Below are 26,118 nucleotides of genomic sequence, written 5' to 3'. Positions count from 1 at the left end.
TCATCAAAAATCATGGTTATTCCTTTCCAATATGTTGATAAGAACACTTTCATCACTCTTGTGTGTGTAGGGTAAATACACAGCTAGCACCAGCAGCTGGTTAGTTTAGCTTATCACAAAGATTAAACCAACACTGGTCATTGTAAGGCAGCTAAATGTGTCATAAATGTAGGTATGCCTGTAATGTAGTTCTTTAAATATTGACCATGACCTTTATTTACCTCAGTGGCAGAAGGTAACGAGCCTTTACTTGAAACAGGCTTGTGTTGAAGACAGACCTTTTCTAATTCATGAGTAATAGTACAGATCCTCATTTTGATATGCAACAAACTCAACAAACTGCAGCAGCCAAGCACCGTAACTACTCACATCTAACTGCTATGAAGCCATGTGATGACGTCATGATACACCTACGGACCACGTCTCTGGTCATTAGAAAGTGGCAGCTCAAACAAGCACTGCTTGTCATGTGAAGACAAACGCAGGAATCTGCCCCTTTGCACAAGCAGAACACATCCAGCGCGCTCATGCACACATGCACATACTAATTAGAGGAATTGCCAAAAGGATCCCAAACCAGCCCAAATTTAGCTTCTTTTCTATTTTCTCCTATTTTTACCCACAGTTCAGAACCAGCCTGGCAACACTACTCCTGCTAGCCCTGTTAAAGCTGCTGCCTTACACTGTTGATACAAAAACTCATCACTTCCTGTCTGTTTTCAAGTGAAAACCCATCTAGGGTTTCAACTGACACAAACTCTTCCTTTTCTTAAGCTGCGTTTTTAATGTGAAACATTTGCATTCATACCGTGTACAACAGCAGCCATGGCATGCTGTGACTGAAATTGGGCAATATTACTTTAGAAGAGTAATCACGAACAACTTAGTGTTGAGAATAGCGATTTTTAGCTGGTTCAACTATATCTGCAGAGGCCGGGTGCAAATGTTTTGAGACTATTAAGATAAAGAGGTGATTTAAAAAAAAAAAATCTGCTCGGGAGACAGTGAAAAGAAGAGAATGCAAAATCTTTCTTTTGAAAATTTAAACGATTAGACTGACAAATAAAAGTCACACGTGTAATTTAAAGGACGGGTGAGTAGTACTGAAGGAGATTTAGCAGTAGAAACATTCTTCAAGCAACACAATCATCTAAAAACCTTTGGGTATGTTGTGACCTCTGGAAACGTATCCTTTGGAAAAGACACCAGACACTTAGTTGCTGGTATGTTGAGCGATTTTGGAACTTCTTTGGAGCTTCTCAATGTAGCCCCCTGTCTCAAGTGCCTTCAATAAGTCAATATCTAGCGTGTAGAGTGTTTACTGTGCAGTGATATCGCAAAGCTGAATGCCTTCCTTACATTTAACACAAATCGATTTTTGTATACAGCGCCTGTAGGTCAACAAGACCATTAGAGACAGTTTTGTGCACCAGCACCTCTGCTGACGGGCTGAGAATCAAAATCACACTCCATTAACTTCCAGAACTTTTGGTCTTAGTGGTATTTCAGCAAAATAAATGGAGGGCATCCTTTCACTTTCACCCCTTCCTCGCCGACAACACATCCATAAAACTAAACAAGTCCTCCTCTGTTTCAACAAGTGATTAGACGTGAGAGAGCATATGCATTTCAAAAGTAAATGTACCCAGTTGATTTGTTATGACAGACTTTTTCAGGTTTCACAATTTATCTTAGACGTCCTAAGAGGGTTTGCTTGTTTTTCACCTGTATGCATCCTCACATTAATACATTTACACGTGTTTACACCTCAGAGCCGCCCAATACAACCGCAGTGTCTTCTCTAATCCCACCAGGGGTTAAAGGCTATGCTCAGCTGCATCTCAGTGTAGAGTTACAAAGTGAGGAGAATACACATTTATGTTGTTTTCCCTGAATTCCGTAGTCGCAATTTTGTGTCTCTATAACTTGCCCAAGGGCATCTAAGGCATTACACAGAAACGCGCTTTACCTCCTAATTTGTCGAGCCTGCCAGCTCCCAGCCGAAAAACTGTGATTCATCACCGACCAGTAAAGTCAGTTGTTTTTTTTGTCAGAGGTAAAAAAAGTAATTAAAATAGACAAACATTTGAGAGGTGTTCGGTTTAAGATGCCCTTTCTCTGCATCTTGGGCAAACACGGTACTTACTGACATTCACACAATGAATTTTGTGGAAGCGAGGTAGGTCGAGGGGAGTTCTCCCTCACGTACCCTCAAACTCATTTGCCATGGCTTCACTACAAGCTAATGGCCAAATGAACACTGACTTACCCTCCACCTGGTCTCATTACACATGACACGCTTTAGTATTGTACACAACATTAAGCCAATATTGATGCCGAGACCAGTCGTCCCGGTTGTGTAGAACCTCTGGGTCGAGCTAAGCTAGGTGGGCTGAGAGTAGGGTGGAAGGAGTTGGCGAGGGGCGGTATACCAATCTGTCGCCCTGTGGAGCTTTATAAAGATTAAACAAAATTAATTAAGTTAGTCTAAATGACTTATTTGAGGTCCACCCTGCCCGTTGCATGCAAGGCTAAATCTCATCAGATGCATACTAATGATTCAACCGTTGCTGCCGTGGCGAGGGGCATTAAAACCGGCTGACTTGCTGCTTCCCAGATGATTGCATGCTATCACCTTGGGTTTTGGTGACAAGGCCACGGCAATTAGCTGGAACATGGGGGGAAAAGGGAGGAAAAAAAAAAAGCTGAACACATAATAAAAATAAAATAATTGCCCCTGTAATTATCCTCATCTCTCTCACTCAATGTCACATCGAGAAGCTGGCAATGCTCTGCGGGGAGTGAGGAATGAGTCTGGGGCTTTTTTTGTTGCTGTGTAAACTGGATTAGTGCTCTGCCTGTCCCACCGTGGCAGGGGAGTGATTGGATTAACGGCGTGGAGAGCACAGCAGCATGGCAGGGGGATAGATTACTGGCCCAGTCGGGCTCTTCGATGGGCGCTCCGCGGCCTGCAGGGAGCCCTGGGAGGCCCCAGACATCTTAAAAGGACCTGATAACCATCTAGACACACACTCTCTCCCTGCTCTAACCACGCTCCTATCTCCGCTCTCCCGGCTCAAACAGCAGCGAACACAAGTTCACTTTTAGAGGCTATGATGTCCATTAGGTTTCTACCTGCTGCGCTGCTGCCAAGTGGAGATAAAGTGGTATCTACTCTGGCCATTGCATGACAGTGGGTGGTGAAAGTTTCTGAAGGTTTTCAAAACACACACACACACAGACACTCACACACATTGTTGGTGCCATGCGGTTTTACATTCCCATTTTTTTTTGTACTTAGCAAAGCTGACGATTCAATCAGCAGAGTTAGCTTCTCGGTGTTGTTGCTGACTGTATAACTGCTTACTGAATACGAAATATCCATATATAGTGTTAGCATTTGCAAAGAGCAAAGCAATAATGGCAAGTCAAAACATTAGAACCACCCATGCCTCATATGCTGGAGGTGGCCCAGCATGTGTTCTTAAAACAGCTTCAAATTGCCAAGGCCTGGCCTCTGAAGGTGACAAAAGACTGGCATCAGATCCCTAAAGACATTCAGATGAGGGTAAGACTATAAGTAGGACGTGAGGGCTGGCGTGGATCAAACCTGCTCCAGCCAGTGTATAGTCAATCTACAGACTCCGGATGATGATAACAGGTAACTCCGGACTCAACAGGGAATAGCACTAGCGTACCATAACAAAATATTGGTGAAATGAACGGGTTTCGCGGCAGATAATGCGTTATTTAGAGGCTGTGTTTTGGTGCCCCAGTCACTCCCACTATATGGATATATGCGTCCGAATGACTCCAAATGACACCGAAGTTATATGGATGAGTAAATAATCGGATTTTATGCCAGAAATAAGGTCCAGGTTGTAAAAAAATGGCAATTAGGTCAGGTCTCAGGTCTTTACACCCGCCTGTTTCACATTCAACACACCCACTACATGAAAGTGCGAGTGTGTACCGTGTGAAATTAAATGAAATCACCCCCGGTTAGCTATTTCGTGCATGATTTTTACGCTACCACACAACAGCTAACTACCTTTACCGCTTGGGATTCAGCTCTATGACACTGTTGTTCTTCAGGGTCTAATTGCTAAACTATTACCTTGCAGGTCAGGTTCGTATTTCCTCCTTCAGCACCCGCTCAGTCTCCCTTTATTAAACTAGCTTTTTTGGACCAATCTCGAGCCACGAATTTCTCTTCATCTGAGCTATTCTTAAATGTTTCAGCGTGTTACTCCATAAGCAAATGATCATATAAGACAGCTGAATGTTAGGCTTAAGACAGAAAAAAAAACAAGGCCCAAGGGGAGAGGCACAACAGACTTTTTTCATCCCTTCATGCAGAAGTAATAAATATGGCCTGTGTACTCATTAGCACCAAGCTGCATACTATGCTGAGGAGCTTGTGCTTGATAAATAATGCAGCAGAGGAGAGGCTGTTTGATCCTTGAAACAAGAGAAACCTGGGGACCATTTTTCTTCAAAGCAAAGCAGTGCAGGTAAGCAGAGGCTTTCTGGCAGAGTCACAGAGAACACTGAGTCCTTGAAACTGAGTCATTAGATTGTAGCATTGTTATAGTGTCTGATAGCTTCTTAGCCTTAGTGTAGTTTAAAAGCATAGATTCTGACAGTGCTTCTCCCTAGGTTTCACATTTTTGTTGCCGTCATTTATCCAGCTAGAGTTAACTGGACACTGATTTTTGTTTTTTTTCTTTGTCGCCGACATCCTGCTTCGCATTCAAACAACGTTGCGCTCATTGAAGTGAACAACAAGCCGTGACTTTTGTAAATGAAAACATGCAGGCTGCAAGCAAACCTCTGGAGAAAAGTCTGAAGTATTTTTTTCTTTTATTTCCTATAGCAAATAAGTAAAAAAGAAGTAAGGCATTAAATTGAATCCCCTCAGATGAGCCAACTGTATATGTCACCGTTGGGGATTTGACCGTGCCTCTTGTTGCCTAGACGAATGAATCCCTGACATTGCAGTCTACCTTCAAGTTTCATAAAGCCCAACGAGAAACTTTTTTTTAATTAATTTTATTTTCGTTTTTAAACCAGTTTGTTTTGTTTAAACTGCATGTGACACAATCCAATTAATTACTGTCACAAATCAGGGAGCAGCTGTTTTGGCCTCCTCCTTGAACCTAACCAATGAATATTGCACAAAGCTAACTGATTATTACAGGAAAAATGACAGAAGGAAATTAGCTGTCACATGTACTGCATCGCATATTGTACAAGTCACTTTGTTCGGTATTAAAGAAGACATGCAATATAAAGAAACCTGCCATCATACTGTGAAAGAAAATAATACATCCAATAATGACATCTGAAACCTGCAGGCTGTCAGAGACCCTGTGTGAGCTCCTCCGTCTGTCCTGCTGATGCCGTTCCTGAAACATTGCTGCTAAAATAGATTCCATTGCACTCCGTCTTCATTCTTGCACCTTTAATGCATAGATGTCTTTAGAGTATCTGCTGTCATTTACACCACCAAAACATACATAATTCAGTGTTTCACTCTCTGAACCCTGGAAAACATTTCCTGATATACTGTGAGGCGCTGATATTAAACACATACATAGCAGAGAGCGGTGCTGCCGGCGGCCTGCGCTGGCTCGGCACTCGTCTCTTCTGAAACAACACAAAAGCGTATTCAGTGCAGGCGGAGCAGCAGCGCGTGACAGATGGATGTGATTTAGGACAATATTCGTCTCTTTCTTGAAGTTGTTCCCTCCTGCTGCAAAGTGTCCCGGGAGTCCCAGAGGGCAACAAGCATCGATACGACTAGTCAGCGATTGGAGGATTGTACCCTTGGCAGGATGCTACTATTTATAATCACTCAACACAGGGAAACTGTCCAATACTGTTAGGAGCTCCTTATCTGTGGGCTCTGTCAATATTCCTCTGTGTAGGCGGGCAGTGATGCTATCACAAAGCACCAAACAGCAGCTTCACACAAGGCATGCCACACACATTCAAATACACACAAATATGCCCCGAATCCAAAACTGACACTGGTCTTTTTACAAACCATTTCTCTGGTTTTTGTCTAATCCTACATACCGATTTCCAAAAACTATTCTGCTTACTTCACTGCAGTGTGCGTGTGTGTATGCGTGCTGAATCTGTAAATTATTCAATAAATAATTCAAGCGTCTAAAATTTCACCAATAAATTCATCAGCGTGTTTGATACAAGTAGACAGCATTCAACTGAAAAGTTGCTCAGAATGACTCACTGCTTTCTAAGACTGTTGCTGCAAGGGTTATTTTCTCTCCTTTCTTGTAACCGGAGAACATATTTTGGACTCCTTGGTCTCCAAACAAAAAGACGTCTTGACCAGAAGGATTCACCGACTTCAACTGCTAACACCACTGTTAGCATGAGTCCCCGTTCAGACCCTGCACTGACATCACTCCTGGGCAATCCAGTCGAAAGTGGCCCGTTTTAAGCACAGGTGTGACGCTCTTATTCATTTGGTAGTGTGCCCTGGGTTACATTAAATTCCACCTTCTCAACAGTGGTGCTCTTGCATAAGCCAGATTTGCCTCATTCATTCAGGAAAAACAAACCAAAACACGCAGCTACTGTTAAAAATGATTACCTGAAAAGGAAAAAGCGCTTTAACTTCTGTTTTTGAAGCTGTTAACTGACTAAATCATAAGTAAATCAAAGTAAGAATTAACAAATTAAATCAATGAATATGAGTACACTGCGTGCGATTCTGTCATTAAAAAAAATATTATTAATCGCTGATGCAATCATACTGGTGTATAAATAGCCATGTGAAGTTAAGTTATGCATTTCCTCAATAATCACCTTGAGATTTTTCTGTCACGGCTTCAAATAGCACAGTCGTGAAATCACAGTGCGTGTGGAAGTTTTCAGGGTTCGGTTATAATCTGATCTCTGTGCAGGCCTGGGGTGGGGGGTGTTGATGAATAAATAAATTTAAAGCATGTGCTTCTAGTGACGCATGACGCACACACAACAAACAGCTGTTCATGGTTCTGATACAGTGGTAGGTAGGGATTCATTAGAGACAGAAACTGTTATAATGCTCTACTGCGGCTAATGATGTCGGTGTTTATTTGATTACGGAGTGCCAAACTCAGATCGGATCTCAAGTGCTGACTGGGGACGCATTTTAGCACCATGTGTGGACACAGGCACTCAAATCTGGCCACTTGGGATGGGATTGCCCAGGTCGTATGTTAATGCAAGGTCTGTACGGGGGGCCTGAGTGTAGCTACACATATTGTAGACAGCACAATGTGGCTTGAGGCTGCCCTTATCACCCTCAGATCCATCCCGCTCCACACAGACACACTGACCAGCCAGCAGGAATCTCAAATGTCAAATACATGACCCCTTGCTATGAATACTGCTGGTGTGAGGCACTGCAGTCGTGGACCCTGCTCTAGCAGATGAGCACCTTTACCCCACGCCGCACAGACACTCCCTTATTAATTTACACAATATATATTTTTCTCACATACACAAAACTCGCATCGCGCCACCCCTTGTTGCCCTGTTTGGTTTTATACCTGTTAGAAACCTCTGCAGTGATTCTCTGTCTGGTCTTTGACCGAGCCATTAACTCGGGGCGTTTATGCGTGTATTACGCTCATAATTGTTCAGACAAGAACATCCAACTGAACCATTTAATCTTCCAGCTGAGTGCTATCTGCCTGCTAAATCAGTTGTGACTGAGCCAATTAGATGAGCTGTTCTTAAGCCAAAACAAGGAAACACACTCAGTTTTATGCTTTACTCGTCCACAGAGGCCTACCTGAGTCACAAAGCACGCCTATAGTCATACCGGTAATGACTGAGCAGCTCCACTGGAGTAGATGGCGGTTATGGGGACAGAAATCTGCACAGCCTTGTTATCTATCTACGCACACCGTGGAATAATGGTAGGTGGCATTAAAATATGTAAACTTATCCTTAGGTGAACTTTGTGTCATAAGAAAAAAAACATTTAATTAGATGTCAGTGCAATTATATTCAGAGGAAGTGCTGCACAAGCCTCAGCATATGTTCGCACAATTTAAAAAGAATTTCTGGGGTCTGTTAGTAGCTGTCTGTGGCAAAAGTAGAGCAGAAAGGAACAATGGAGTTACATCTTGCAAAGATAGCTAGCTCTTGCAGCACTAAAGGTTTGATATTTTTATCTTGAATCGAGTTTCTAAAGAAGAGAATCCACTCTCCGTATGGCGAATTCAACCTTTTGCAATGAGATTTAACCCATTTAATCCAGAGCCACTGTGATGTGACGACGCAGGCGTATTCCATGCAGGTACTCGCCTTTCAACGAAATATCAAAGTGCATGCAACGTACATGCAAGACTCGCGGCTTAGCGTTTGCCATGGTTGCCTTTAAACTGACCTGGGTGCCAAAAACATCCAATTACTCTCCCTCACAAAGGCCTCATAATGAGTGTGCAAGTCTGAAAGTGGAGTATTTATAAAGCCTTTATGCTAAACCCATTATGAGCTTTGAATATTATATTCAAGAAGTGCGGCTGGTAAATGAATATGTCATTAAGCAATACTACGGCGCTCTTAAATGTTCTTAAGTTTAAATAGTTTCACACGTGCAGCATCAAATTCTGTTCTCTTAACCTCCCAAACACCACTGCTCTGCTCCTTGCCTGCTGTTTCACAATTAAAGTTGCACTCTCGAAGGTTTCTGTCCCTGTAAATTTGTTGAGCCCTGTAGTTTCTGTTTAATACTATAGGCCACTGAATTCTAAGGTCTTTTTTTTAATAAAGAAGTCAAATAATAACCGACATATTTCCATCATTCTGCAATCAACTGGGATCCTATTTTATCTATTTATTTTTTCTTCCACAAATGACACCCAGTTCATAACAATAAAAGTAGTTAAATACACAATACTTTCATCAGTGGGCCATAGACTCACACAGTTGTGTTATTTCATTCCTTTCATTACAGCTACAGCGACTTAACAGACAATCAATAAAATGAAAATCTCTGAGATTGCCGCTTTAAACAAGGAATTCAAGTCTTGATAACATACCCGCTGCACAGATGGTGTGCACGGAGGAGCCATGCACCAAGCACTAAAGACATTTCCCTCAGATTTCCTTATAAAATTATTTTAGGTGTGAAGAGCTGCTCACCCAGCAGGCATGGACTTCAAAACTGCTGGCGTTGCCCCTAGCAAAGTCCAAACTGGCCCTGCTGTCACGCTGGGAAAACAGAATCAGGTGCACATAAAGTCAATTTACAAGAGCAGCCGAATCTGCAGCAGCTATCACTTCACTTATTTGTTCAGCAAGAATGCTGAATTCTTCTGCTCGGTGGCTGCCGCCCTGTTTGCAGCATTCATAGTCGCTAATCGTGTTAAAGAGGGAGCCACATAAAGAAGCCTCTCAGCATCAGGCTGGAGGCTCAGCAGGCTCAACTCGTCTCCCATCACACTGCTAAACCGCGCCACCCTCGCCCGAATGTATGGCGGCCACTGTGGAGGCTTGGGGCAGCAATGAGGATGGGAGAGCAGTTAACTGCTAACTACTAAGAAAAATAAAAAAAGAAATCAAAACAAGAACACACAAACAAAATGACACAGGAGAGACACAGCCTTCACCCATTAGGAATATATTTTTAGTTGTAGCCTCGGAGGCTTTATTTTGGGTTGTTTTGACCTAATAAGAAACTTAGACAAAAGCAAAATGAACTTTTCATGATTAGAAATTCCTGTTTCAAGCTGACAGAGCTGACAGTTTTTATCTTTAAACACTGTGGAGGCAACGTGACTGCGGTAGAATTAACTGAGGCGCGACAAAAGCTGAAATCGTCTCAGTCTCAGTCATTCAACGGCAGACGCCAAGGAAAGCAAGCATTCTGGCGGTGGCTTACCCTGTAGTAGTCGCTGCTGTAGATGTCCCTGGACATGCCAAAGTCTCCAATCTTGACCAACAGGCCATTGCCCACCAGGCAATTGCGGGTTGCCAGATCTCTGTGCACAAAGTGCTGGGAAGCCAGGTAAACCATGCCTGAGGCAATCTGGGTGGCGATGTGTAGCATCTGGGACAGGCCCAGCTCTCCGTTGGACTGCAGCGGCTGGCCGTCTACGAGGATCATGGCATCTGGGCCGTGGGCTCTGGGATACAAAGAATAACACAGTTTGATTAGATGAACTTTAACTAATGATGGCGCTCTTTAGTCATAGATTTAAAGCAGGACTATGTAACTTTATCTCAGCTGTGGACCTGGACCTGTCCAGAAGAAGCAGTTACAAGATAATGAAATGTTCATTTTATAATATTAATATCAGCCACCAACAAGCTGCAGCAACAAGGGAGTAGAGTGTGTTATTTTAATACTTTCACGGTGCATGGTCTTCATTTAATAACTGAATGTCAGACCTTTTCAGCGTGGCAGAATGCAGTAACTGGAATGCAGCTCTAAAAAATTAACCCAAATTCAACCAGTCAGGAATTTTAACCAAGGCTCAGGAATTTCATTGAGGTACAGTAAGTCGTACATTTACCAGAGGACTGCGGGATTCTGGATGACGAACAGATTTCCTGTGAAGAGCTCCTGCTGTTCTCATCACCTTCTCGTCACTGATTACAGACGAGGCGCCACACGGGGACGACTGCAGCTCTCGCACAGATTGTCTTTCTATCTCTGCCTTGGATTTTTCGTGCTATTCCATCTTCTTCGCCTTAAGTGTGTGCGTGCAATAATTTAGCTGGGGGGGATTAGCAGTACTTTTTCTCACGGTGTGCCTTTTGTCTCTCCTCTCTTAATATTTTACATCACAGACATCATGTAGGGACAGCCGCGCACGCTGTCCTCTGTTTATGCGAGAACCCACACGTCAGATCTTCCATTGATTCCCCGCACATCTCATCTCTTAAATGTGACCAACAGGACCAACGGACCACGAATCAGCCACGTCTTGCACCTTGCATGAAAGAATTTCATCATTCGCGACATTGCCTTTCATTTCAGGAATGATTTCCCAACAGAAAGTCTTCACACGCTCTTGAATCCACGCGCATTCACGCTCACACTCAATCGTAACATGTCATCTTTTCAAGTTGTGCTATTGCTCACATTTCAAAAACAAGACCGCACGCACACATGCACACTGCCGCTGTCAACGTATTTGAAATATCATGCTTCTATCCCAGACTCCTCCTGAGCACGGTGACATCGACTCCAGTAAAGTTTCCCATTACCAAAGCGCTCGCTGCACCGGAATCATGTCAATTTTGTCGAGGCTCACAAGAGGTCACTTCCCCCGGTACATTCTGACATTACGAAACAAAAGCACTAAAGCACTCATGTTTGCTAACTCAGAAAACTGTGAATCTGTCTGGATATTAAATCAGCAGCTGGGATTTGCAAAAAGAATATTAGATTCCTTGTCAAGTTTTACATTCTGTCAACAAGCTGGTGGAGGGTTGCATCCGAAAGTCCAAGCAGTACCCTGAGCAGAGCTGGAACACTCATTTGCATTGTTCACCTAATGTAGCTTTCGACTCGTTATTTGTATGATGAATATTTCATTTTCTAGCTTTACAACGGCATGCTACTTTCAGGGTGAGATCATTCACCTTCAGTGGGAAAACTGACCTGAGGAATTTGTTCAGGTCTCCATGCTTCATGTATTCGAACACCATGATGAGTGGGTCTCCGTCTACACACACTCCGTAGAATTTAACAATGTGGTCGTGCTGCAGGTTGGTCAGCAGCTCCGCCTCCCTCTGGAAGTCCTTCCTGGCGGACAGGTTGGGATCTTTCAGGGTCTAAAAGAGGAAATAGAAGCTCTGAATTACAAATGGAGAAAAGTGAACATAGTGGTTTGGTCCTGTCCTGTCTCAATCCAAAAGCTAAATAGAGTGCATCAACAAATGCGTCATTTGCAACACTTAGCTTCCACCAACCAGTTAATATTTGCACAGAGGAATACTGCAGACCACTGGAGAGCTTCATCACATGCAATGACAAACACCTGAGGCTGAATATCAGCAAAACCAATGCGCTCGTGTTGGACTATCAGGATTACAGGAGACAGCCTGTCTTGATTGTGATCCAAGGAGATATCAGGTATTGTGGGAAATTCTGTGATATTGTACCTTTTGGATTCTTGAGGTATGAAAAAAAAAATGTATGAGTGCACAATGACCTTGGCCGTTGACCACACAATTCCTGTCAGTTCAACCTTGGAGTCCAAGTGAACGTTTGTACCTGATTTGAAGAAATTCACTCCAGGTGTTCATGAGATATCACAGTAACCTTGTACGTCAAACTATAATCGGTTTTATGCCTCTGGCCACAGATATCACTGGTGCCGAGGTTTAAAAAGCAATATCAAGGCATCAACTCCATCATTTGTTATTAGAAGCAGAGGCTGAGCGAAGTTGTTGCATGTAAACATGAACATTTTTGACTTGACAAGGACCCTTGGACCACACCGGTACTTGGGGTTTTTTTCAAGGGTTCAGATTAAGACTTCTTCCCTGCTGACTGGTTCATTGGATGGCTTCCAGGCATCCAAATGGTACTTATCGTGAGTTGCTGTTATTGTTTCTAGCCACTCAACTGTGCAGCATTGTCAAACACCTTCTACTTTTACATTTCTCAAATTACACTTTCTTATGCCAAGGTGTAGCTTAGTGTAGACGGGTTTTCATTCCAATTATGTAATTGGTTTTAGCCAGTCCCTAGAAAATGAATTCTATTGTTAGTCAGCAAGTGTTTCGTGTTAAACTATAATGAAGAGAACAAGCCAACGATTACCTTCTGAAGCCTCTAACGCCAGGTTTCCCAACAACAGAGATTCGATTTTATAGAATTCACCACTATTATAGTGGGAGTTAAGCATATGCTAATGACACTTTCGTGGGGGCCAATAAACCACTGGAGATGAGGGTGCAATGAGTTGATGTATTTAAGTCAAAGAACAATGTAAAATGTTTAATGGTGAAAAAAAAAAAGATTTGTTTGTCTCATGCATTCATATGAATAATGTTAGTTTTTATCACTCTAAATCTTTATCACGCCACGCAGATGTGATGCCTATTTCTGATGCCATTTTTGGAAATGAAGCTTGAAGGGACATACTGTACTTATTATGCGTGTATCATGATTTGTGGAGTTTGCTTCCACTGGAATGTACTCACTCACTCACTAACAGAGGGTGGATGGAAATTGCACTAGGTCAAGCAATTATTTTTTTTTTTGTACTACTTTACTTAATAAAGTTCAATTGAATTTTGATTGTACAGAATCAATGACAATCAAAGTTGTCTGTAGAAGCTTTGCAGAACCCCAATGCCTGAAACTCTTTCATTTATGTCTCTTATAATACACCAACTCCTTTGTCGGTGCCTGCAGCTCACATTGTTGAAGTGCATGTTCGCCCACTTGTACCTTTATCCCCACAAGCCCCACTAATAGACGCCATGGAAACAGAAGAGCTAATGAGGGAAATTATATGTTATTTAATTGCCAAGTTCTTCTGAAAGACAATGGTAAACATAAGACCGAGTCAAATTATACAGCGATGATGCAAAGCATTAGGACCACTCACATATGAAATGAATAAACTGTCACTACCCTGTTCCGACAACAGCCTTGGGCACATTTGACGATAGGTAAAAAGATGGTTCCACACGGTGACCTGAGCAACACGAGGGCCAACATGTTCTGATCACAGAAATGGGGAAGAGCATCTCTGAAATGGCAAACCTTGAAGGGTTCTAACATGTCTAAAGCCACCGTTCTCAGGGAAAAGAAATCCAATAACAGCAATAACGTCTCTTATTGCAGCCCCTCTTAGAGAGAAAAAAAACACTTGACCCTTCGTCAGCAACAGGAAAATACACTGAGCTGCTGCTCTTGATCTGCTAGGCCTAGAGTCCTGCTATTTTAGTGTTGTGCTGACATTATTACAGATGAAATGACCTTGGGATGGAAATGCATTTACTCATATGTGCTCTTCTTGCAGTGAAGTGCTTGAGGTGGTTGAGATGTACAGCGGAGTAGGTAAAATGGCCATAAAATTCTATTACCAAATCAAACCGCACTCTTAGGGAAATGTTTCTTGTCTGGGCATTCCTCCAAAACAATACCTTCAAAGTGCTCGACCACGATAAATTGAGAGAAAGCGATGCAATGAATTTTCCCTTTCCCGACCTTTAAGCGTATTCAGCGAGCCTCTTCCTGCTTCGTCACAGGCAGGAACACGTTCCAATAAAAATGCACATTACATTGTCTTTTAAAATGGTCACAGTACAGGATGTTTATTACAAAACAGAATGATTTTCTTTTTTCTTTTTTTTTTAATCCCGTCAGTCGGACACTCCATCACCTTCCAATGGAGTCTTTCACTAACATCTTCCACTGTCAAGGTCAGGTGATGAACCACTTATTTTTATTCGCCGCCGGGTAACTTTGCTGAGTCTGCAACCTCTCATTCAGAACCGCCCTTCTTCCCACCCATTCGGTTCTTCATATTCACAGCGGGAGGAGCCAGGGACAAATGCTTGAATGTCTTTAAAACTTTAAAATGTCTCTTTATTGTAACAACATCCAAGAAGGCAATACTCCATTTTGACAAAGGTTGCTCATTGAATTTTGTCTGTGGCTCAAGGTATTCAACTAAAAATGGACCCTTATATTGCAATATTAGTAGCTTCAACCAACCCCTTTTACACATAACCAACTTACAAGCAGACACACTATCGTTCATTTCTCTTCTGGCTCAGACGACTTATCGTATTTTATGTAAACGGTCAAAAGCTCCTTGTGTCTCTCTGTGGCTCAAAGATGAAATGGCCTGCCTGAAGATAGAAAAGCTTTTCAAAGAAAATTCTAGTAAATTTAATCAGAAATGGAGACCTTTTATGAATTATTTCAATTCCTTGTCAACCCTGCCTGCTGACTAACTGGGTATTATATTTGGAGGGTAGCTGGATTTTTAAATGTATTTATTTACATATTAATTTGCTTTAGAGTAATTTATTTTGCACTTTTTATGTATTTATTATTTCTTCTTTTAATCCACCATGTGCCATCAGCTGTGTAAATGTGCATACAGACTTGTGTAAGTCAGTAGTTTTGTAGTTCTACTGTCCTGCGAGGGGCTGAAATGTATATGTATGTTGTTGGTATTGTAATTCCACTCAATAAAAATATAGAATAAAATACAAAAGCTGCTCATTGCATCTCTGATAGTAAAATAAAGTCTAGCTGAAGAAAGGGCACCTATAGCCTCAAATGGCACCAAGTAGTATGTCACACTCATCGTGTTCACTCTTGATGCTTGTTCGTGTAACCGCCTGCTTTGTCTAAGACTATTACATGGTGGTGATTTCATGAAAGTACATTAACGCTGACACTTGCCTTAAATTATGGAAGTCGCTGCATCTTTATCTTGGTATTTTCTGAGGGCATCAAATTGACATTAAGCTTTTCGCCGACAAGCAGAAGCTCAGTCCTCATAAGTGTTTTTTAACATCTGGTCTACAAGCCAGAGTGTCGCGGTGTCACTCTGTGTTGACTGACTTCTGTCGCCTGGGACTGCATCACGCCTACATTTTAGCATTTAGCAGATATGTTGTACAGCTTGGAAGACTTACACAGCTGGAACATTATTATTTTATTTATTTATTTTTTTTCAGCAGCCTGACGATAATTAGATAACTTCTCCTGCACAGCGCCAGGATCAGCTGGTGGTCACTGGTGCTGCAGGGAGGGGGCAGACTGGTCAGAATCTGCTGGTAGTACGATAATGCCAAGATATCATAACAGAGTGCATGTGACAGTGGCTGTCGAGACCAATTTGATCAGTCCAGTTTTTCTGTCACAGGCTTACTATTTCCAGATTATACTGGCAATAATATATACATTACATTCCTGTTTTTAAATCTGTTTCAGAGCAGCAGAGCAGGTTTAATGGTGCGTCGCCGACCGCAAATAATGACAATAACTAAGCAGAGCCGCATAGTAATAATTTATTCAGGCCTATAAATATTGTATGCATTCAAGAATATACTATTCAAGAGCTGGTCTGCTGATCCAAGGTCTGCTGGCACTCGGTGAACACTGTACGCACAATATATTCAGTTTCAAAGCTACCACCAGGCCTGTTTTCTGTCCTAATGTAAATGAGTTTATTGTTGTGCATCTTTCGTGCAGACTGACGAAGTGACAAAGCCGGAAGGAAGACAGATTACTGATATTGGCCTCATATTCTTCTTGTGAATTGTGTGAATCTCACTGTTGTTCAAATGCATAAATTAAAAGCATGTTTTGCTAATTAATTCATTTTTACCCTATAGTAAGATTAAAATTGTATTGTTTCGTTATCATATAATAATACATTAATTTATCTACACTCACTTGCCAGTTCATTACATACACAAGTGAAAATGAATGCATTCTAATATAACAGTCTTCATGGACGTTATGGTATTCAGCATTTGCTTCAAATAACTGAGAGAGCTATTGATTCCACTGTGTTTTCATTCACTGTTGCACTGTGTTGCACCGACATATGTTTCTGTTATTTTGACAACTCCGTGTTTGTCAGTGGGCTAGGATAAATAACAGAAACACCTCTGAGTTTAATGCAATCCAGTTTAACAGCACCACAAACTACATCGGCCAAAATGATCGTGCCGTTGAATTACCACCTTTCTGTGGCTTTGCAAACATTTCTAACCACTTGAACGGCCATTAGTTTGTGCACACAACCTCCAGTGTCGTAATCACCGGCTCACAAATTCCACTTAAAGGCGGCAGATGTTCACGTCTTTACCTTAACTGAGGAGGCGGAAACAGTATTTTAATTAACTTAAAGTTTGCATAAATTAAATCAAAAATCAAGAGGATAAAAACTTAGTTTAGTTCTTGACGCTTCTTTAACACAGTGGGCTAGGAGAGTGAGCTGCAAGATTATCCTTTTAAATCTGATCTCTGCAGAAGTGTCAGCTCACAATCCCTCCTTATAAATGCAGATTTTTTTTTATTGACGCTGACTTTTGGCCTGAGATTAGCATAGCTGGCTATCGCAACTACAAATGAAGAGAAAACCTGAAACTAACAAAACATGAAGAATCCGTACACAACATTAAAAGTATGCATTTAATGTGGAAGAGGGAGGGGTTTCAGATGCAGAATATGGGGGTACACTGATTTCCTGGAGTCTTTTCATGGCTGTGACGTTGCCAGGCAACCAGTGAACTAGCAGGAAGATTGCGCACGCTGCCAAGAAACAGTCCAGCATCTAACTCCTCTGAAACCACAACATGTTGTTACACTTGGAGGTTCGCACACACAAACTCTTCATGCCCCGTGTAACAACTCTTCTCCCGGGGTTTGTATGTATGCAAATATTTCGTGGCACCCAGCGTGTGCCTGGCCTTAATGATGAAACCACATTTCCTGCTTCCTGGCTGCCAGCGTGAAGACTCTGGATGCGAGAGAGGACAGTCCGGCTCTCTGAACATGAGTCAATTTTGTTTTGAAATTACCCCATGAAGTGTATATGCCACTGAACTATATTTTCAGACGTCTGTGAACATGGTGTGAGCTGATCTCACTGTTGATGCTGTGCAATAAATAAAAGTATTCACCAAAATCCCTCGTGGCTTATTGTTGCTTCTGTTTTATTTAGTCAGATTTAAAAGGGTAAATAAATTTTGTAACTTTGACTAGAGCCTGGCCAGCTGTTTCCGTCTTCTTCCGGTCTCCGTGTTCAGTTAAGCTAACCAGCAGCTGGCGGTGACTTCAGTTGTCAACCGACTCTTACACATTGCTCCTTTAACGCTGTCAAAACACACACAGACACACTCGCAATCACACGCCGAAGATGTACCTTGACAGCCACCAGCATCTTGTCCTTGGTGGGGCTGAGGTTGTAACACTCCGCCAAGAAGACTTTACCGAACGCTCCCTCACCCAACTCCCTCTTCAGGATGATGTCTCTCCGCTTTATATGCTGGACAACTAAAACAAAAAGACAACAGAGAGAGAGAAAGAAAGAGATAGAGTAGGTCATTTTTCATTTTTCTTCTGACAACTGTGCTATGTTTGCAGAAAAACATGTTTCACTGCCAAATGAATACAGTGCCATTATCTCAAACCACGGAATTGAATATAATACAACATTATAATAGAGAGGGGGAGAGAGAAAATAAAGACTGACAGGATACAAATAAAGAATAACAGTAACACTGTGTAGTACCTGTGTTTTAAATTCTGGTCGAGGTCTCGAGATAACTACAGATACAAATGTGTCACGCTGAATCACAGGGTAGAGTTTACACAGAGATGCACAAGCCAGTGTATTTGAATTTCTTTCATTATAGGTGTATTACAGCTACTGAAAAAACAAACAACAACAACCACAAAAAAATAATAATAACCATTGCCGAGCGTATGATGTTGTCCTGTGACCTGTGCAAAAAATGTTTTTATCTAACTTTGAAGCTACTTAAGGGAGAACACTGGGAGATTTAGGGTCCACGTGGTTTTAAATCTCCGAAGTCAAATAAACTGCGAGACGACACTGAACCTGCTGAGTTGCTATCTCTTATCTGGATCCCCTGGTTTTACTGTCGGCATTGAAGGAGGACATTTTCTAATGAGAAAAGAACTGTAAAATGTCTATTTCTGGAAGAAAAAAAAAAGGAAAACAGATCCAGTAGCTGAGCAGAGTGAGCAAAACAGCCTCTTTGTCCCTCTAAATACCTGCTCTATACTTTCCTAATAACTCAGCTCAACCTAACTTCATTTAGGGAGCACTTTGAAAACAACCACCGCCGAAACAAAGTGCTGTACATAGGTAAGAACTCACACTTTTTACCGTTACAGTGTAGTGTAGAGTGTTTATTTTTTGAGCCTCTTAGATTATTCTTGTGTCCCTTGTTGTTACTGCTTTGCAATATTTGTGATCCCAAAGCCGTTACTATTTATTTTATTTTATTTTTTATCGATTAGCCTTAAAACCGGGAGGCTCTGCAGTTTGGCCGCAGAATAGGAGGCTGAATAAGTGGAAAAGACACAGGAAAAGAAAGCGAGAGACAGAGAGCTCAGTATGAAAAGGGCTGAGGTGTAGGAGTTGTTGGCTTCGGAACAGAACTACTCTGTGTGCCTTACGCTGAATAAAACATGAGCTTGTGGTTTTACCCTGAAAACTCCACAGCTCCCTTAATTCTACACACACAGCCTCAATAACACGTTTAGATAAAGATCACTACAGTATACGAGGCTGAGCGCTATGGCTGGAGCCGCACACTAGCTGCCTCTGCTATGAAATATGAATGAAATTAAATGAGCGCATATAACTTAGCAACAGAAACGTTGTTATAGGTGAAGGGCAAAATACATGATTAAATACTGAAGTATGAATTGGATTAAATGTGAATCTTTAGGATTAAATCAAACCAATAACTGCAATCGGGTTGGAACCAATATAGTTAGAACCATAGCTCGCACAGTACATACATGGGCAATGACATCAGGTCTTTATGTTTATGAACCTCTTCTAGCCTGGCATAGCCTAGTTGGATTTCTTTATGTGGCATCAAGAGAAAAAATACCTCTGCATGCAACTGGATAATCCTACAACCAATCAGAGCCATTTTGTTGTAAACAAATTCAACTCCACAACGCTCAGGCGACGTGCATGAGTACGTCACTGTTACCCTCCTGTCCATGACTGTAAAAGTTGATTTGATCGGCCCGGCACATGTTTGCTGAAGCATAATCAGTTCCAAATGGTGTGACTCCAGACCAACATTTCCCCACTGTTGTACGGTATATTTATTTTTTTCCCTTTTGTAATATTGCATTATTGTATTTTGTTGCAAATAAGACTCAGAAGTCAGTATAAACCATACAAACAAAAGAACACAAACCCCCAAACACAGGTCGGGAAATAACCAACCATTATATGCCTGTAATATAATGTGCATTCCAGTTAAATCATGAACAAGTTCACTGCTTTACTGCTATGTTCAACCCTTTGATATTTAGGATTAGTCATCTAATGTGTTCTTGTTCTATTTCAGTCAGTGTGGGCGTAGGTGTTGTCCTCTAATCCCATCCGGCTGTAGTTAGCTACATACGGTATGTACGCCTGTGAAATGTCAAAATAAAGGCCTATTAGAAAATGAAAGGTTTCTGTCCAATGAAAATCTAGATGGCAGTTAATGTAAAGCCTTTACAGGTAGTGTTGAGTTAAATAGGTATGACAGGGCATGCAGGAGAAGATGAAACCTAAAATATGGCCAATTATATTTATGAAACAAAAGGTTTAATTCAAAATAAAGGCTTGTCTTCTGTGTGGTGGTGTTAAACCAGTAGCAAATGAGCCCTGCCACCATACAATGAAATCTGGTTCATATTTGTAGGTATTAAATGTCCTTGGACAAACATCTATTATGTGCAAGTCTTTTGCAGTAGGCTCCTCATAATTGACAGTGTAATGCGTAAGTATATACAGGGGAAACACTGATGTGTCTACAGTTGGAGGACATGAGCAGTTGCTTCTTTTCACTGTGCTTTCTCTCTATCCAACTGGCCTCGGGCTAAGCCCTGCCTCCCTTTGTTAATGTTCACACAGCTGGTGAACTGAGTTTACAATGATTTCAAAAAAATACATATGAATAATAAATTCTGAGTCCTTGATTTTAGACGTGCAGCCGACGCACAAAAGAAGGCCACTCCAATCTAGCCAGCCGCCACTCACTCTGTGTTCATCATTTAGCGCTGCACTGACAACTGCAGCAAGCAGATTTGATCAGTCGTACGGCATAGCTACGGAAAGAGCAAATATGAGAAAATATCTGGCTGACATTTTAATATTTTGACTTGACGGGAAAAATGCGAGATAATCATAAAAGCCTCCTAACACAGTTTACCATTGGCTAACACATTTGGAAGCAAGACCAAGGTTAGGTTTCTGTTTTACAGATCATATTTTCAAACAGTACGTTTCCCTTGGACTGCAAAGTGTCAGGAGTCAAGTCAGGATGTGTCAGGAGAGCTATATATAAAAAAAGGCTGTTTCAACAAAGTATTAGTTCAGGGTTGTGCACTCAGTTATTCTAGTGTTGTCATATTTTTCTCTGAAATGTTTCACATCAGTGCATTGCGTTAGTTGCATTGTAACTTTTAAGATAAATGTTGATTTAACAGGGGTATATAGACTTTTTAAAGTATATCCACTGGCTCAGCATGCTAATGTTTTCATTAGCAGGTTTTGAGAAGCTAAAAAAAAAGAGCCAAAACCCTAACGCTTTATAACATATATAATATTTCGTTGTTTGATTCTCCATAGCATGAAACCAGTTGTCCCTACTTGCCACCTGTAATCCCATTATCATATTTTCTGATCATCCATTTTCTTGGGTATCAGTAAGTGCAGTACCTACTTCAAACAGTCTAATGCTCATAGACTGTATTAAATGAAAACAAGTCAGGACACTTACAATTACAATTACCTTCCACGTTCGAATTCATTTGGAGTGAAACGTGAAGAAAGTGCGACTGAACCCAAAACGAGTTGCTTCACAAGTTCTCTCAAATATTTGTTCAGACAGATTACGAGTTCAGCCTGACCATTCCTCTGGATTGCATTTTCTCTCTCTTTATTTTTTATTTTTTCGTCTTCTCCAGATTCCCATGACCATCTGGCCGTGACCATGTTGAGAAGGTGATTCATGAGAAACGTCACCTGTTCCTCTGGTGCTTCCGTCAGATGGTATCATAACTGCTGTGTCTAAAATCACTGTTAAATATGAAGAAATGTCCCAGTTTTAAAGTAGATCAGAACAGAAGTCTCTGCAGAAACTGGCAGCCTCTTTGCCGAGTGAAAGCCCCAGAAGGGACACCAACCCAGCACTGCTGTCAAAGCTTCATCCGCGAAAAATCTGCTTTCCAAGAGCAGAGAGGGAAAAAAAAAAAAAGTCGATACACATACATTTTAATTCAAAATATATTTTGACTGGATTTGATGGGCCAAATGTCTCTGACACTTTCTCAGCTGAGGTCTGACGAGATTCCAGTTTTTACCTAACACTTATTCCCCACTGAATCCTCTCTGCGCTGCTAGTATTGTACTTAAGGGCTGTGGAAAAATCCTTCTCTTCATCCCTTATGCTCATTCTTTTCCCTGCACCCCTCCATCAGTCATAATCATTCAAGGATCAGCATTGGTCTTGCTATCAAATGCCTGTCATGCTGTCATCATCCAGCTACTGGAGCTTATTTCACTGTTGCACCCGTCATTAAGCTCCTCTGGATGAAATAGTCTGTGAAATACCAAAAATGTTAAAATGTGAAAGTTGCCATCTATCAGCAGGTGGAAACTCAGAAACGTTTTTAATCACACATTACTAGAGCCTATCAAATGTACACTTTCCTTTTTCTCAGTAGTTTGTGTAAGCTTGTATATTTATTAAAGTCTTCGCAATGTGTTGAAGTCATATTTCATAGATAGATATATTATGTGCATACTGGAAATTTGCTTTTGTTATAATAACTTAATCTTTTTTATCAGGATATCTCCGTGTCTAACTTTGTCCTCAGGTAAATGAACTAACCTGAATCATATCATTGCTAAAGTAATCATGGCTCTCTACACTATGCCAAGAATTGTTTGTGAAAATCCCCTTATGCTTTCTTTAAGGTGTCTGAAGTCTCAAAGTGCAACAGGGACATCTCTGCTGCTGGTGGTTACACATATAACCCTGGTGTCATGCTCTTTAGCTGCGGGTGTTGTGACAACAAGAGGCTTTATACAGCACTTGTGAACAGAATTTGAGGTGTAAAGTTGATTGAATTCGCCTTTAATATGGGACTGAAATAGTTTTAACCTTTGTCACTGTTGCTATTATTCCTGTTTCCAATAAAAAATGCTAAACATTGTCCTGTCCATCAGAACAGGCAAGGTAGATGATGAGATATTGATCTGTGTTAAAGAGTAACTAACGGGAAAAACTGCAACAAATGAATACAGTTAATTGTACAACTATGACTACTACACACATTCAAAACCTGTTTAACTCTGTATTGTACCAGTTTTCCCCTCTTCCCTATTTCCTGAACTTGATTATTTTATATCTTGTTTTTCTCGGTTACAAAATAGTCAATGACTATCATCGCTATTATGGATCACACCTATTGACGGTGGTAAGGACAAGTTACTTTAACCTTCAGTTTCTTCTGCAGGCGGACTCCAGCCGCATCCTGCAGCCTATTTACCCGGAGTGGCACGCTGAAAAGCCCAGAGATTAAATCTCTATCCCGCAGCTCAGCATCATTCATTTGTCCTAGCTCACCTGAGGCCTCGATGCCAGCAAACATTCTCCCCGGAGGCTGAGAGACGACGCAGATTTACTCAGCTAGTCAGGTCAGGCTGCTGGGGGAGCACAGATGTTTGGAGGGCTTTGTTCTGTTCTACCCATGTCCGCGTGTGTGCGTGCGCACGCATGTGCTTGCATTTCACCACAGCTACCTGCCAACTTTCTCCAGTGTCAGTATGCATGTGTCTGTTTGAGGGTGTTTTTTTTTTTTTTTTCCCTCCGACTACCTGCCAGCATTGTGCAGTCATGGATGTGTGTTTATACCTCACAGCTATGTGTGTGTGTGTGTTTGTGTGAGTGAATGAGTATTTTTTTCCACCTGGCCACCTTCCTGAGTGTGCTGAGTGTGTGTGGTGGCAGAATAAAAGGTGGATCTCCTGGTCATTGACATCATGTCTTTTGCAGGGTGGATGCTTTAATATTGAGAAGCGGTGGCTCAGTCAAATCTACTCAGACACCATATGAATTCTCTGCATTCATTATCTTGGTCAGGAGTTATATGTCACTCATAAAGGCTGATTCTTATGGACATCCTTGTAAGAACAAAACGACTCACCTTATAATTAAATCGCATTAAAACCATATTAAAACTCAAGTATCTCATTAATGCTCACGACTATTCTCTGATTAATGCTCTAAACCGATTTATTGACGTTAATAACGAATCTCGTGCTCCGACTCACTTCCAGAATAATCCAACTTTTCTACTCTCCTCTATTATTTTATTTTTTTTTACCATGTAATAATCTTTTTGAGATCACGGTGCTGTACCTGTAGTTTAGTCTGCCTATGAAAAAAAGCACTACGGGATGTTAATAGCTGGGTGAGAGGCACTCATCCAGCGGCTAATAGCATACAAACAGCTCACCGCCATTAAATTCACTGCGGCACAGGGGCCGTGTCTGCTGGCATCATTGGGCAACTGTGACATGAACACCAGCATTAACTGTTGACTCTCAGTGGGTATCTACCCCTAACCTGCAGCAGCTGGCTGACTGCCGGCCCGTGTGTCTTCTGCCGCTGCTGCCTGCCTGGCCTTGGAGAACACGTTGGCGTTTGTGTGTACGACGCCTACGGCTGAATGCATCACAGACATACGTCACTCTGATGGTACTACAAGTTATTAGAAAGAAACCTATGAAATAAGCCATTAGTTATTTATTTCATGTTTGTTTATTGTTCTTATTTTCCCAATGTATTACTGGGGTACCTTCTCTTTTTTTTTATGTTTTTTTTTTTTTTAATTTGGTTTTTATCTTTTGTTTTTATTTTTATTGTAGTTTTTTTTAATCATTTTTTGGCTTTTCTAAGGATTATTGGTTTTCTTCTGTTTTGTTTTTTTTTCCTGGGATTGGGTCTTGCCTCTGTTGGATCACTCTTTAGTGGGACTCCACTTGGATTTATCCCGCTTCATCTTCGCAGCGCCTTTTGTTCTCCTCCTCTGTAAAGTTATTAAATTGACTTTTGTTGTCCTGCCCGCGTCCTCGCATGCGTCCTGCATTTGGTTTCTACCTTCCTGCGACACGTAGCGCAGGGTGCTCAGCGGGCCTGCTTAGTGCTGCGGTTTGAGTGAAAACGGTTACAGATATTTGTGTCAAAATAAAAAGAAAAACCCACCGCACGCGCAGAAGTGACACGTGTTGCGTCTAACTAGTTCAAGCATTGAACCCTATTCATTCTCAGTGTTTCCCAGTTACCCGTAAATTGATGAAAGACGGCCTTATCCGACAATGTATCACATTAACTGGTATCTCGTGAATCTATAAATAGTCAAATTCTATAGTCATCTTTGGTTAATTGCAAGATAATCCAATAGATTAAGGCAATCCGTAGTGATATCCAATCCTAAAAATGGGACTGGTTGAAGGACAAGCGGGATGGAGATTTGTACATGATCTTGAAAATCACTACAATGAAGTAAAAATAACTTCTTATGTTCACTACAACAACTTGTATGGCGAGGAAGTTGAAAGCATCAGGTTAAACATTAAACACTGAGTACTTTCCACTCGCTGCTTTCTTTAGAAGTCTTGATTAGTTCCATTTGACAGGAGAGGGGAGATGAGGTCGGCTATGCACGCTGAGCCGTTAGTCGCCATGGACACGGCATACTGTATAACCGTGTTTCTGTAAAGGCAAACAAAAGTACATTTATGTAAGAACGTTTGCGAACATAACATGAATATTTTAGCTTTTGTTTTATTCTCCTCCGTGCTGGAAATGAACTATTCATTACGGCGGTGACCTGTCAGACTTTGGTGTTACTTAGATTTAAGTGTTCAGTTCTTTGCTCCCCGTGTTAACACCGCAAACAAATTGGTGTTGCTGCAAATCACACGCTCTCACAATAATACTATATGCAGAGAGTCTTAATTTAAACTTAGTGGGTGCCAGGAACTCCAGATTGTTTTTGCTCGTTTGGCTTTTTACTGCCAAAACCTGGATGTTAGTCTGATGGGATGTTTAACTAATGTGAATGTGGTTTGAGTCTGACTGGATCGTTTTCACAGGACTCCACCTGGCATGAACAAGCACCATTTTAGAGCTTTTTCCAGTGTGAAGTTTCTACTTTGCTCTTTTCCCGGGCTCATCTCGGGCTTCTTGGGAAGCAAACTAAAGTAGGTTGCTTGAATTCACAATTGCCTAGCCTACGGGGTTGTTCCTGCTTCAAACTATAATTCATGGAATCATAGCCTTGGAACATGATAACTGCCTTTCAATCAATCTGCTCTGCATTTC

The 26,118-nt window shown here is 41.5% G+C and overlaps 1 protein-coding gene across 1 annotated transcript in view; it reads right to left on the bottom strand.

Moving 5' to 3' along the window:
- The window catches only part of ntrk3b (neurotrophic tyrosine kinase, receptor, type 3b), a gene marked incomplete at its 5' end in the record, with an annotated part of 190,479 nt that overhangs the window by 7,651 nt on the left and 156,710 nt on the right, over window positions 1–26,118 (bottom strand). The window contains 4 exons of the mRNA XM_084541455.1: window positions 9,169–9,237; window positions 9,908–10,151; window positions 11,636–11,808; window positions 17,886–18,016. Coding sequence (XP_084397581.1) covers window positions 9,169–9,237; window positions 9,908–10,151; window positions 11,636–11,808; window positions 17,886–18,016 — 617 coding nt within the window. The remainder of the gene's footprint in view (window positions 1–9,168; window positions 9,238–9,907; window positions 10,152–11,635; window positions 11,809–17,885; window positions 18,017–26,118) is intronic.

Source organism: Chelon labrosus, assembly GCF_963514085.1.
Source record: "Chelon labrosus genome assembly, chromosome: 3".
In the NCBI taxonomy this organism is placed as follows: Eukaryota; Metazoa; Chordata; class Actinopteri; order Mugiliformes; family Mugilidae; genus Chelon; species Chelon labrosus.
Note: the sequence above shows the minus strand (reverse complement) of the source record. Positions and strands in the feature narration are given on the sequence as shown.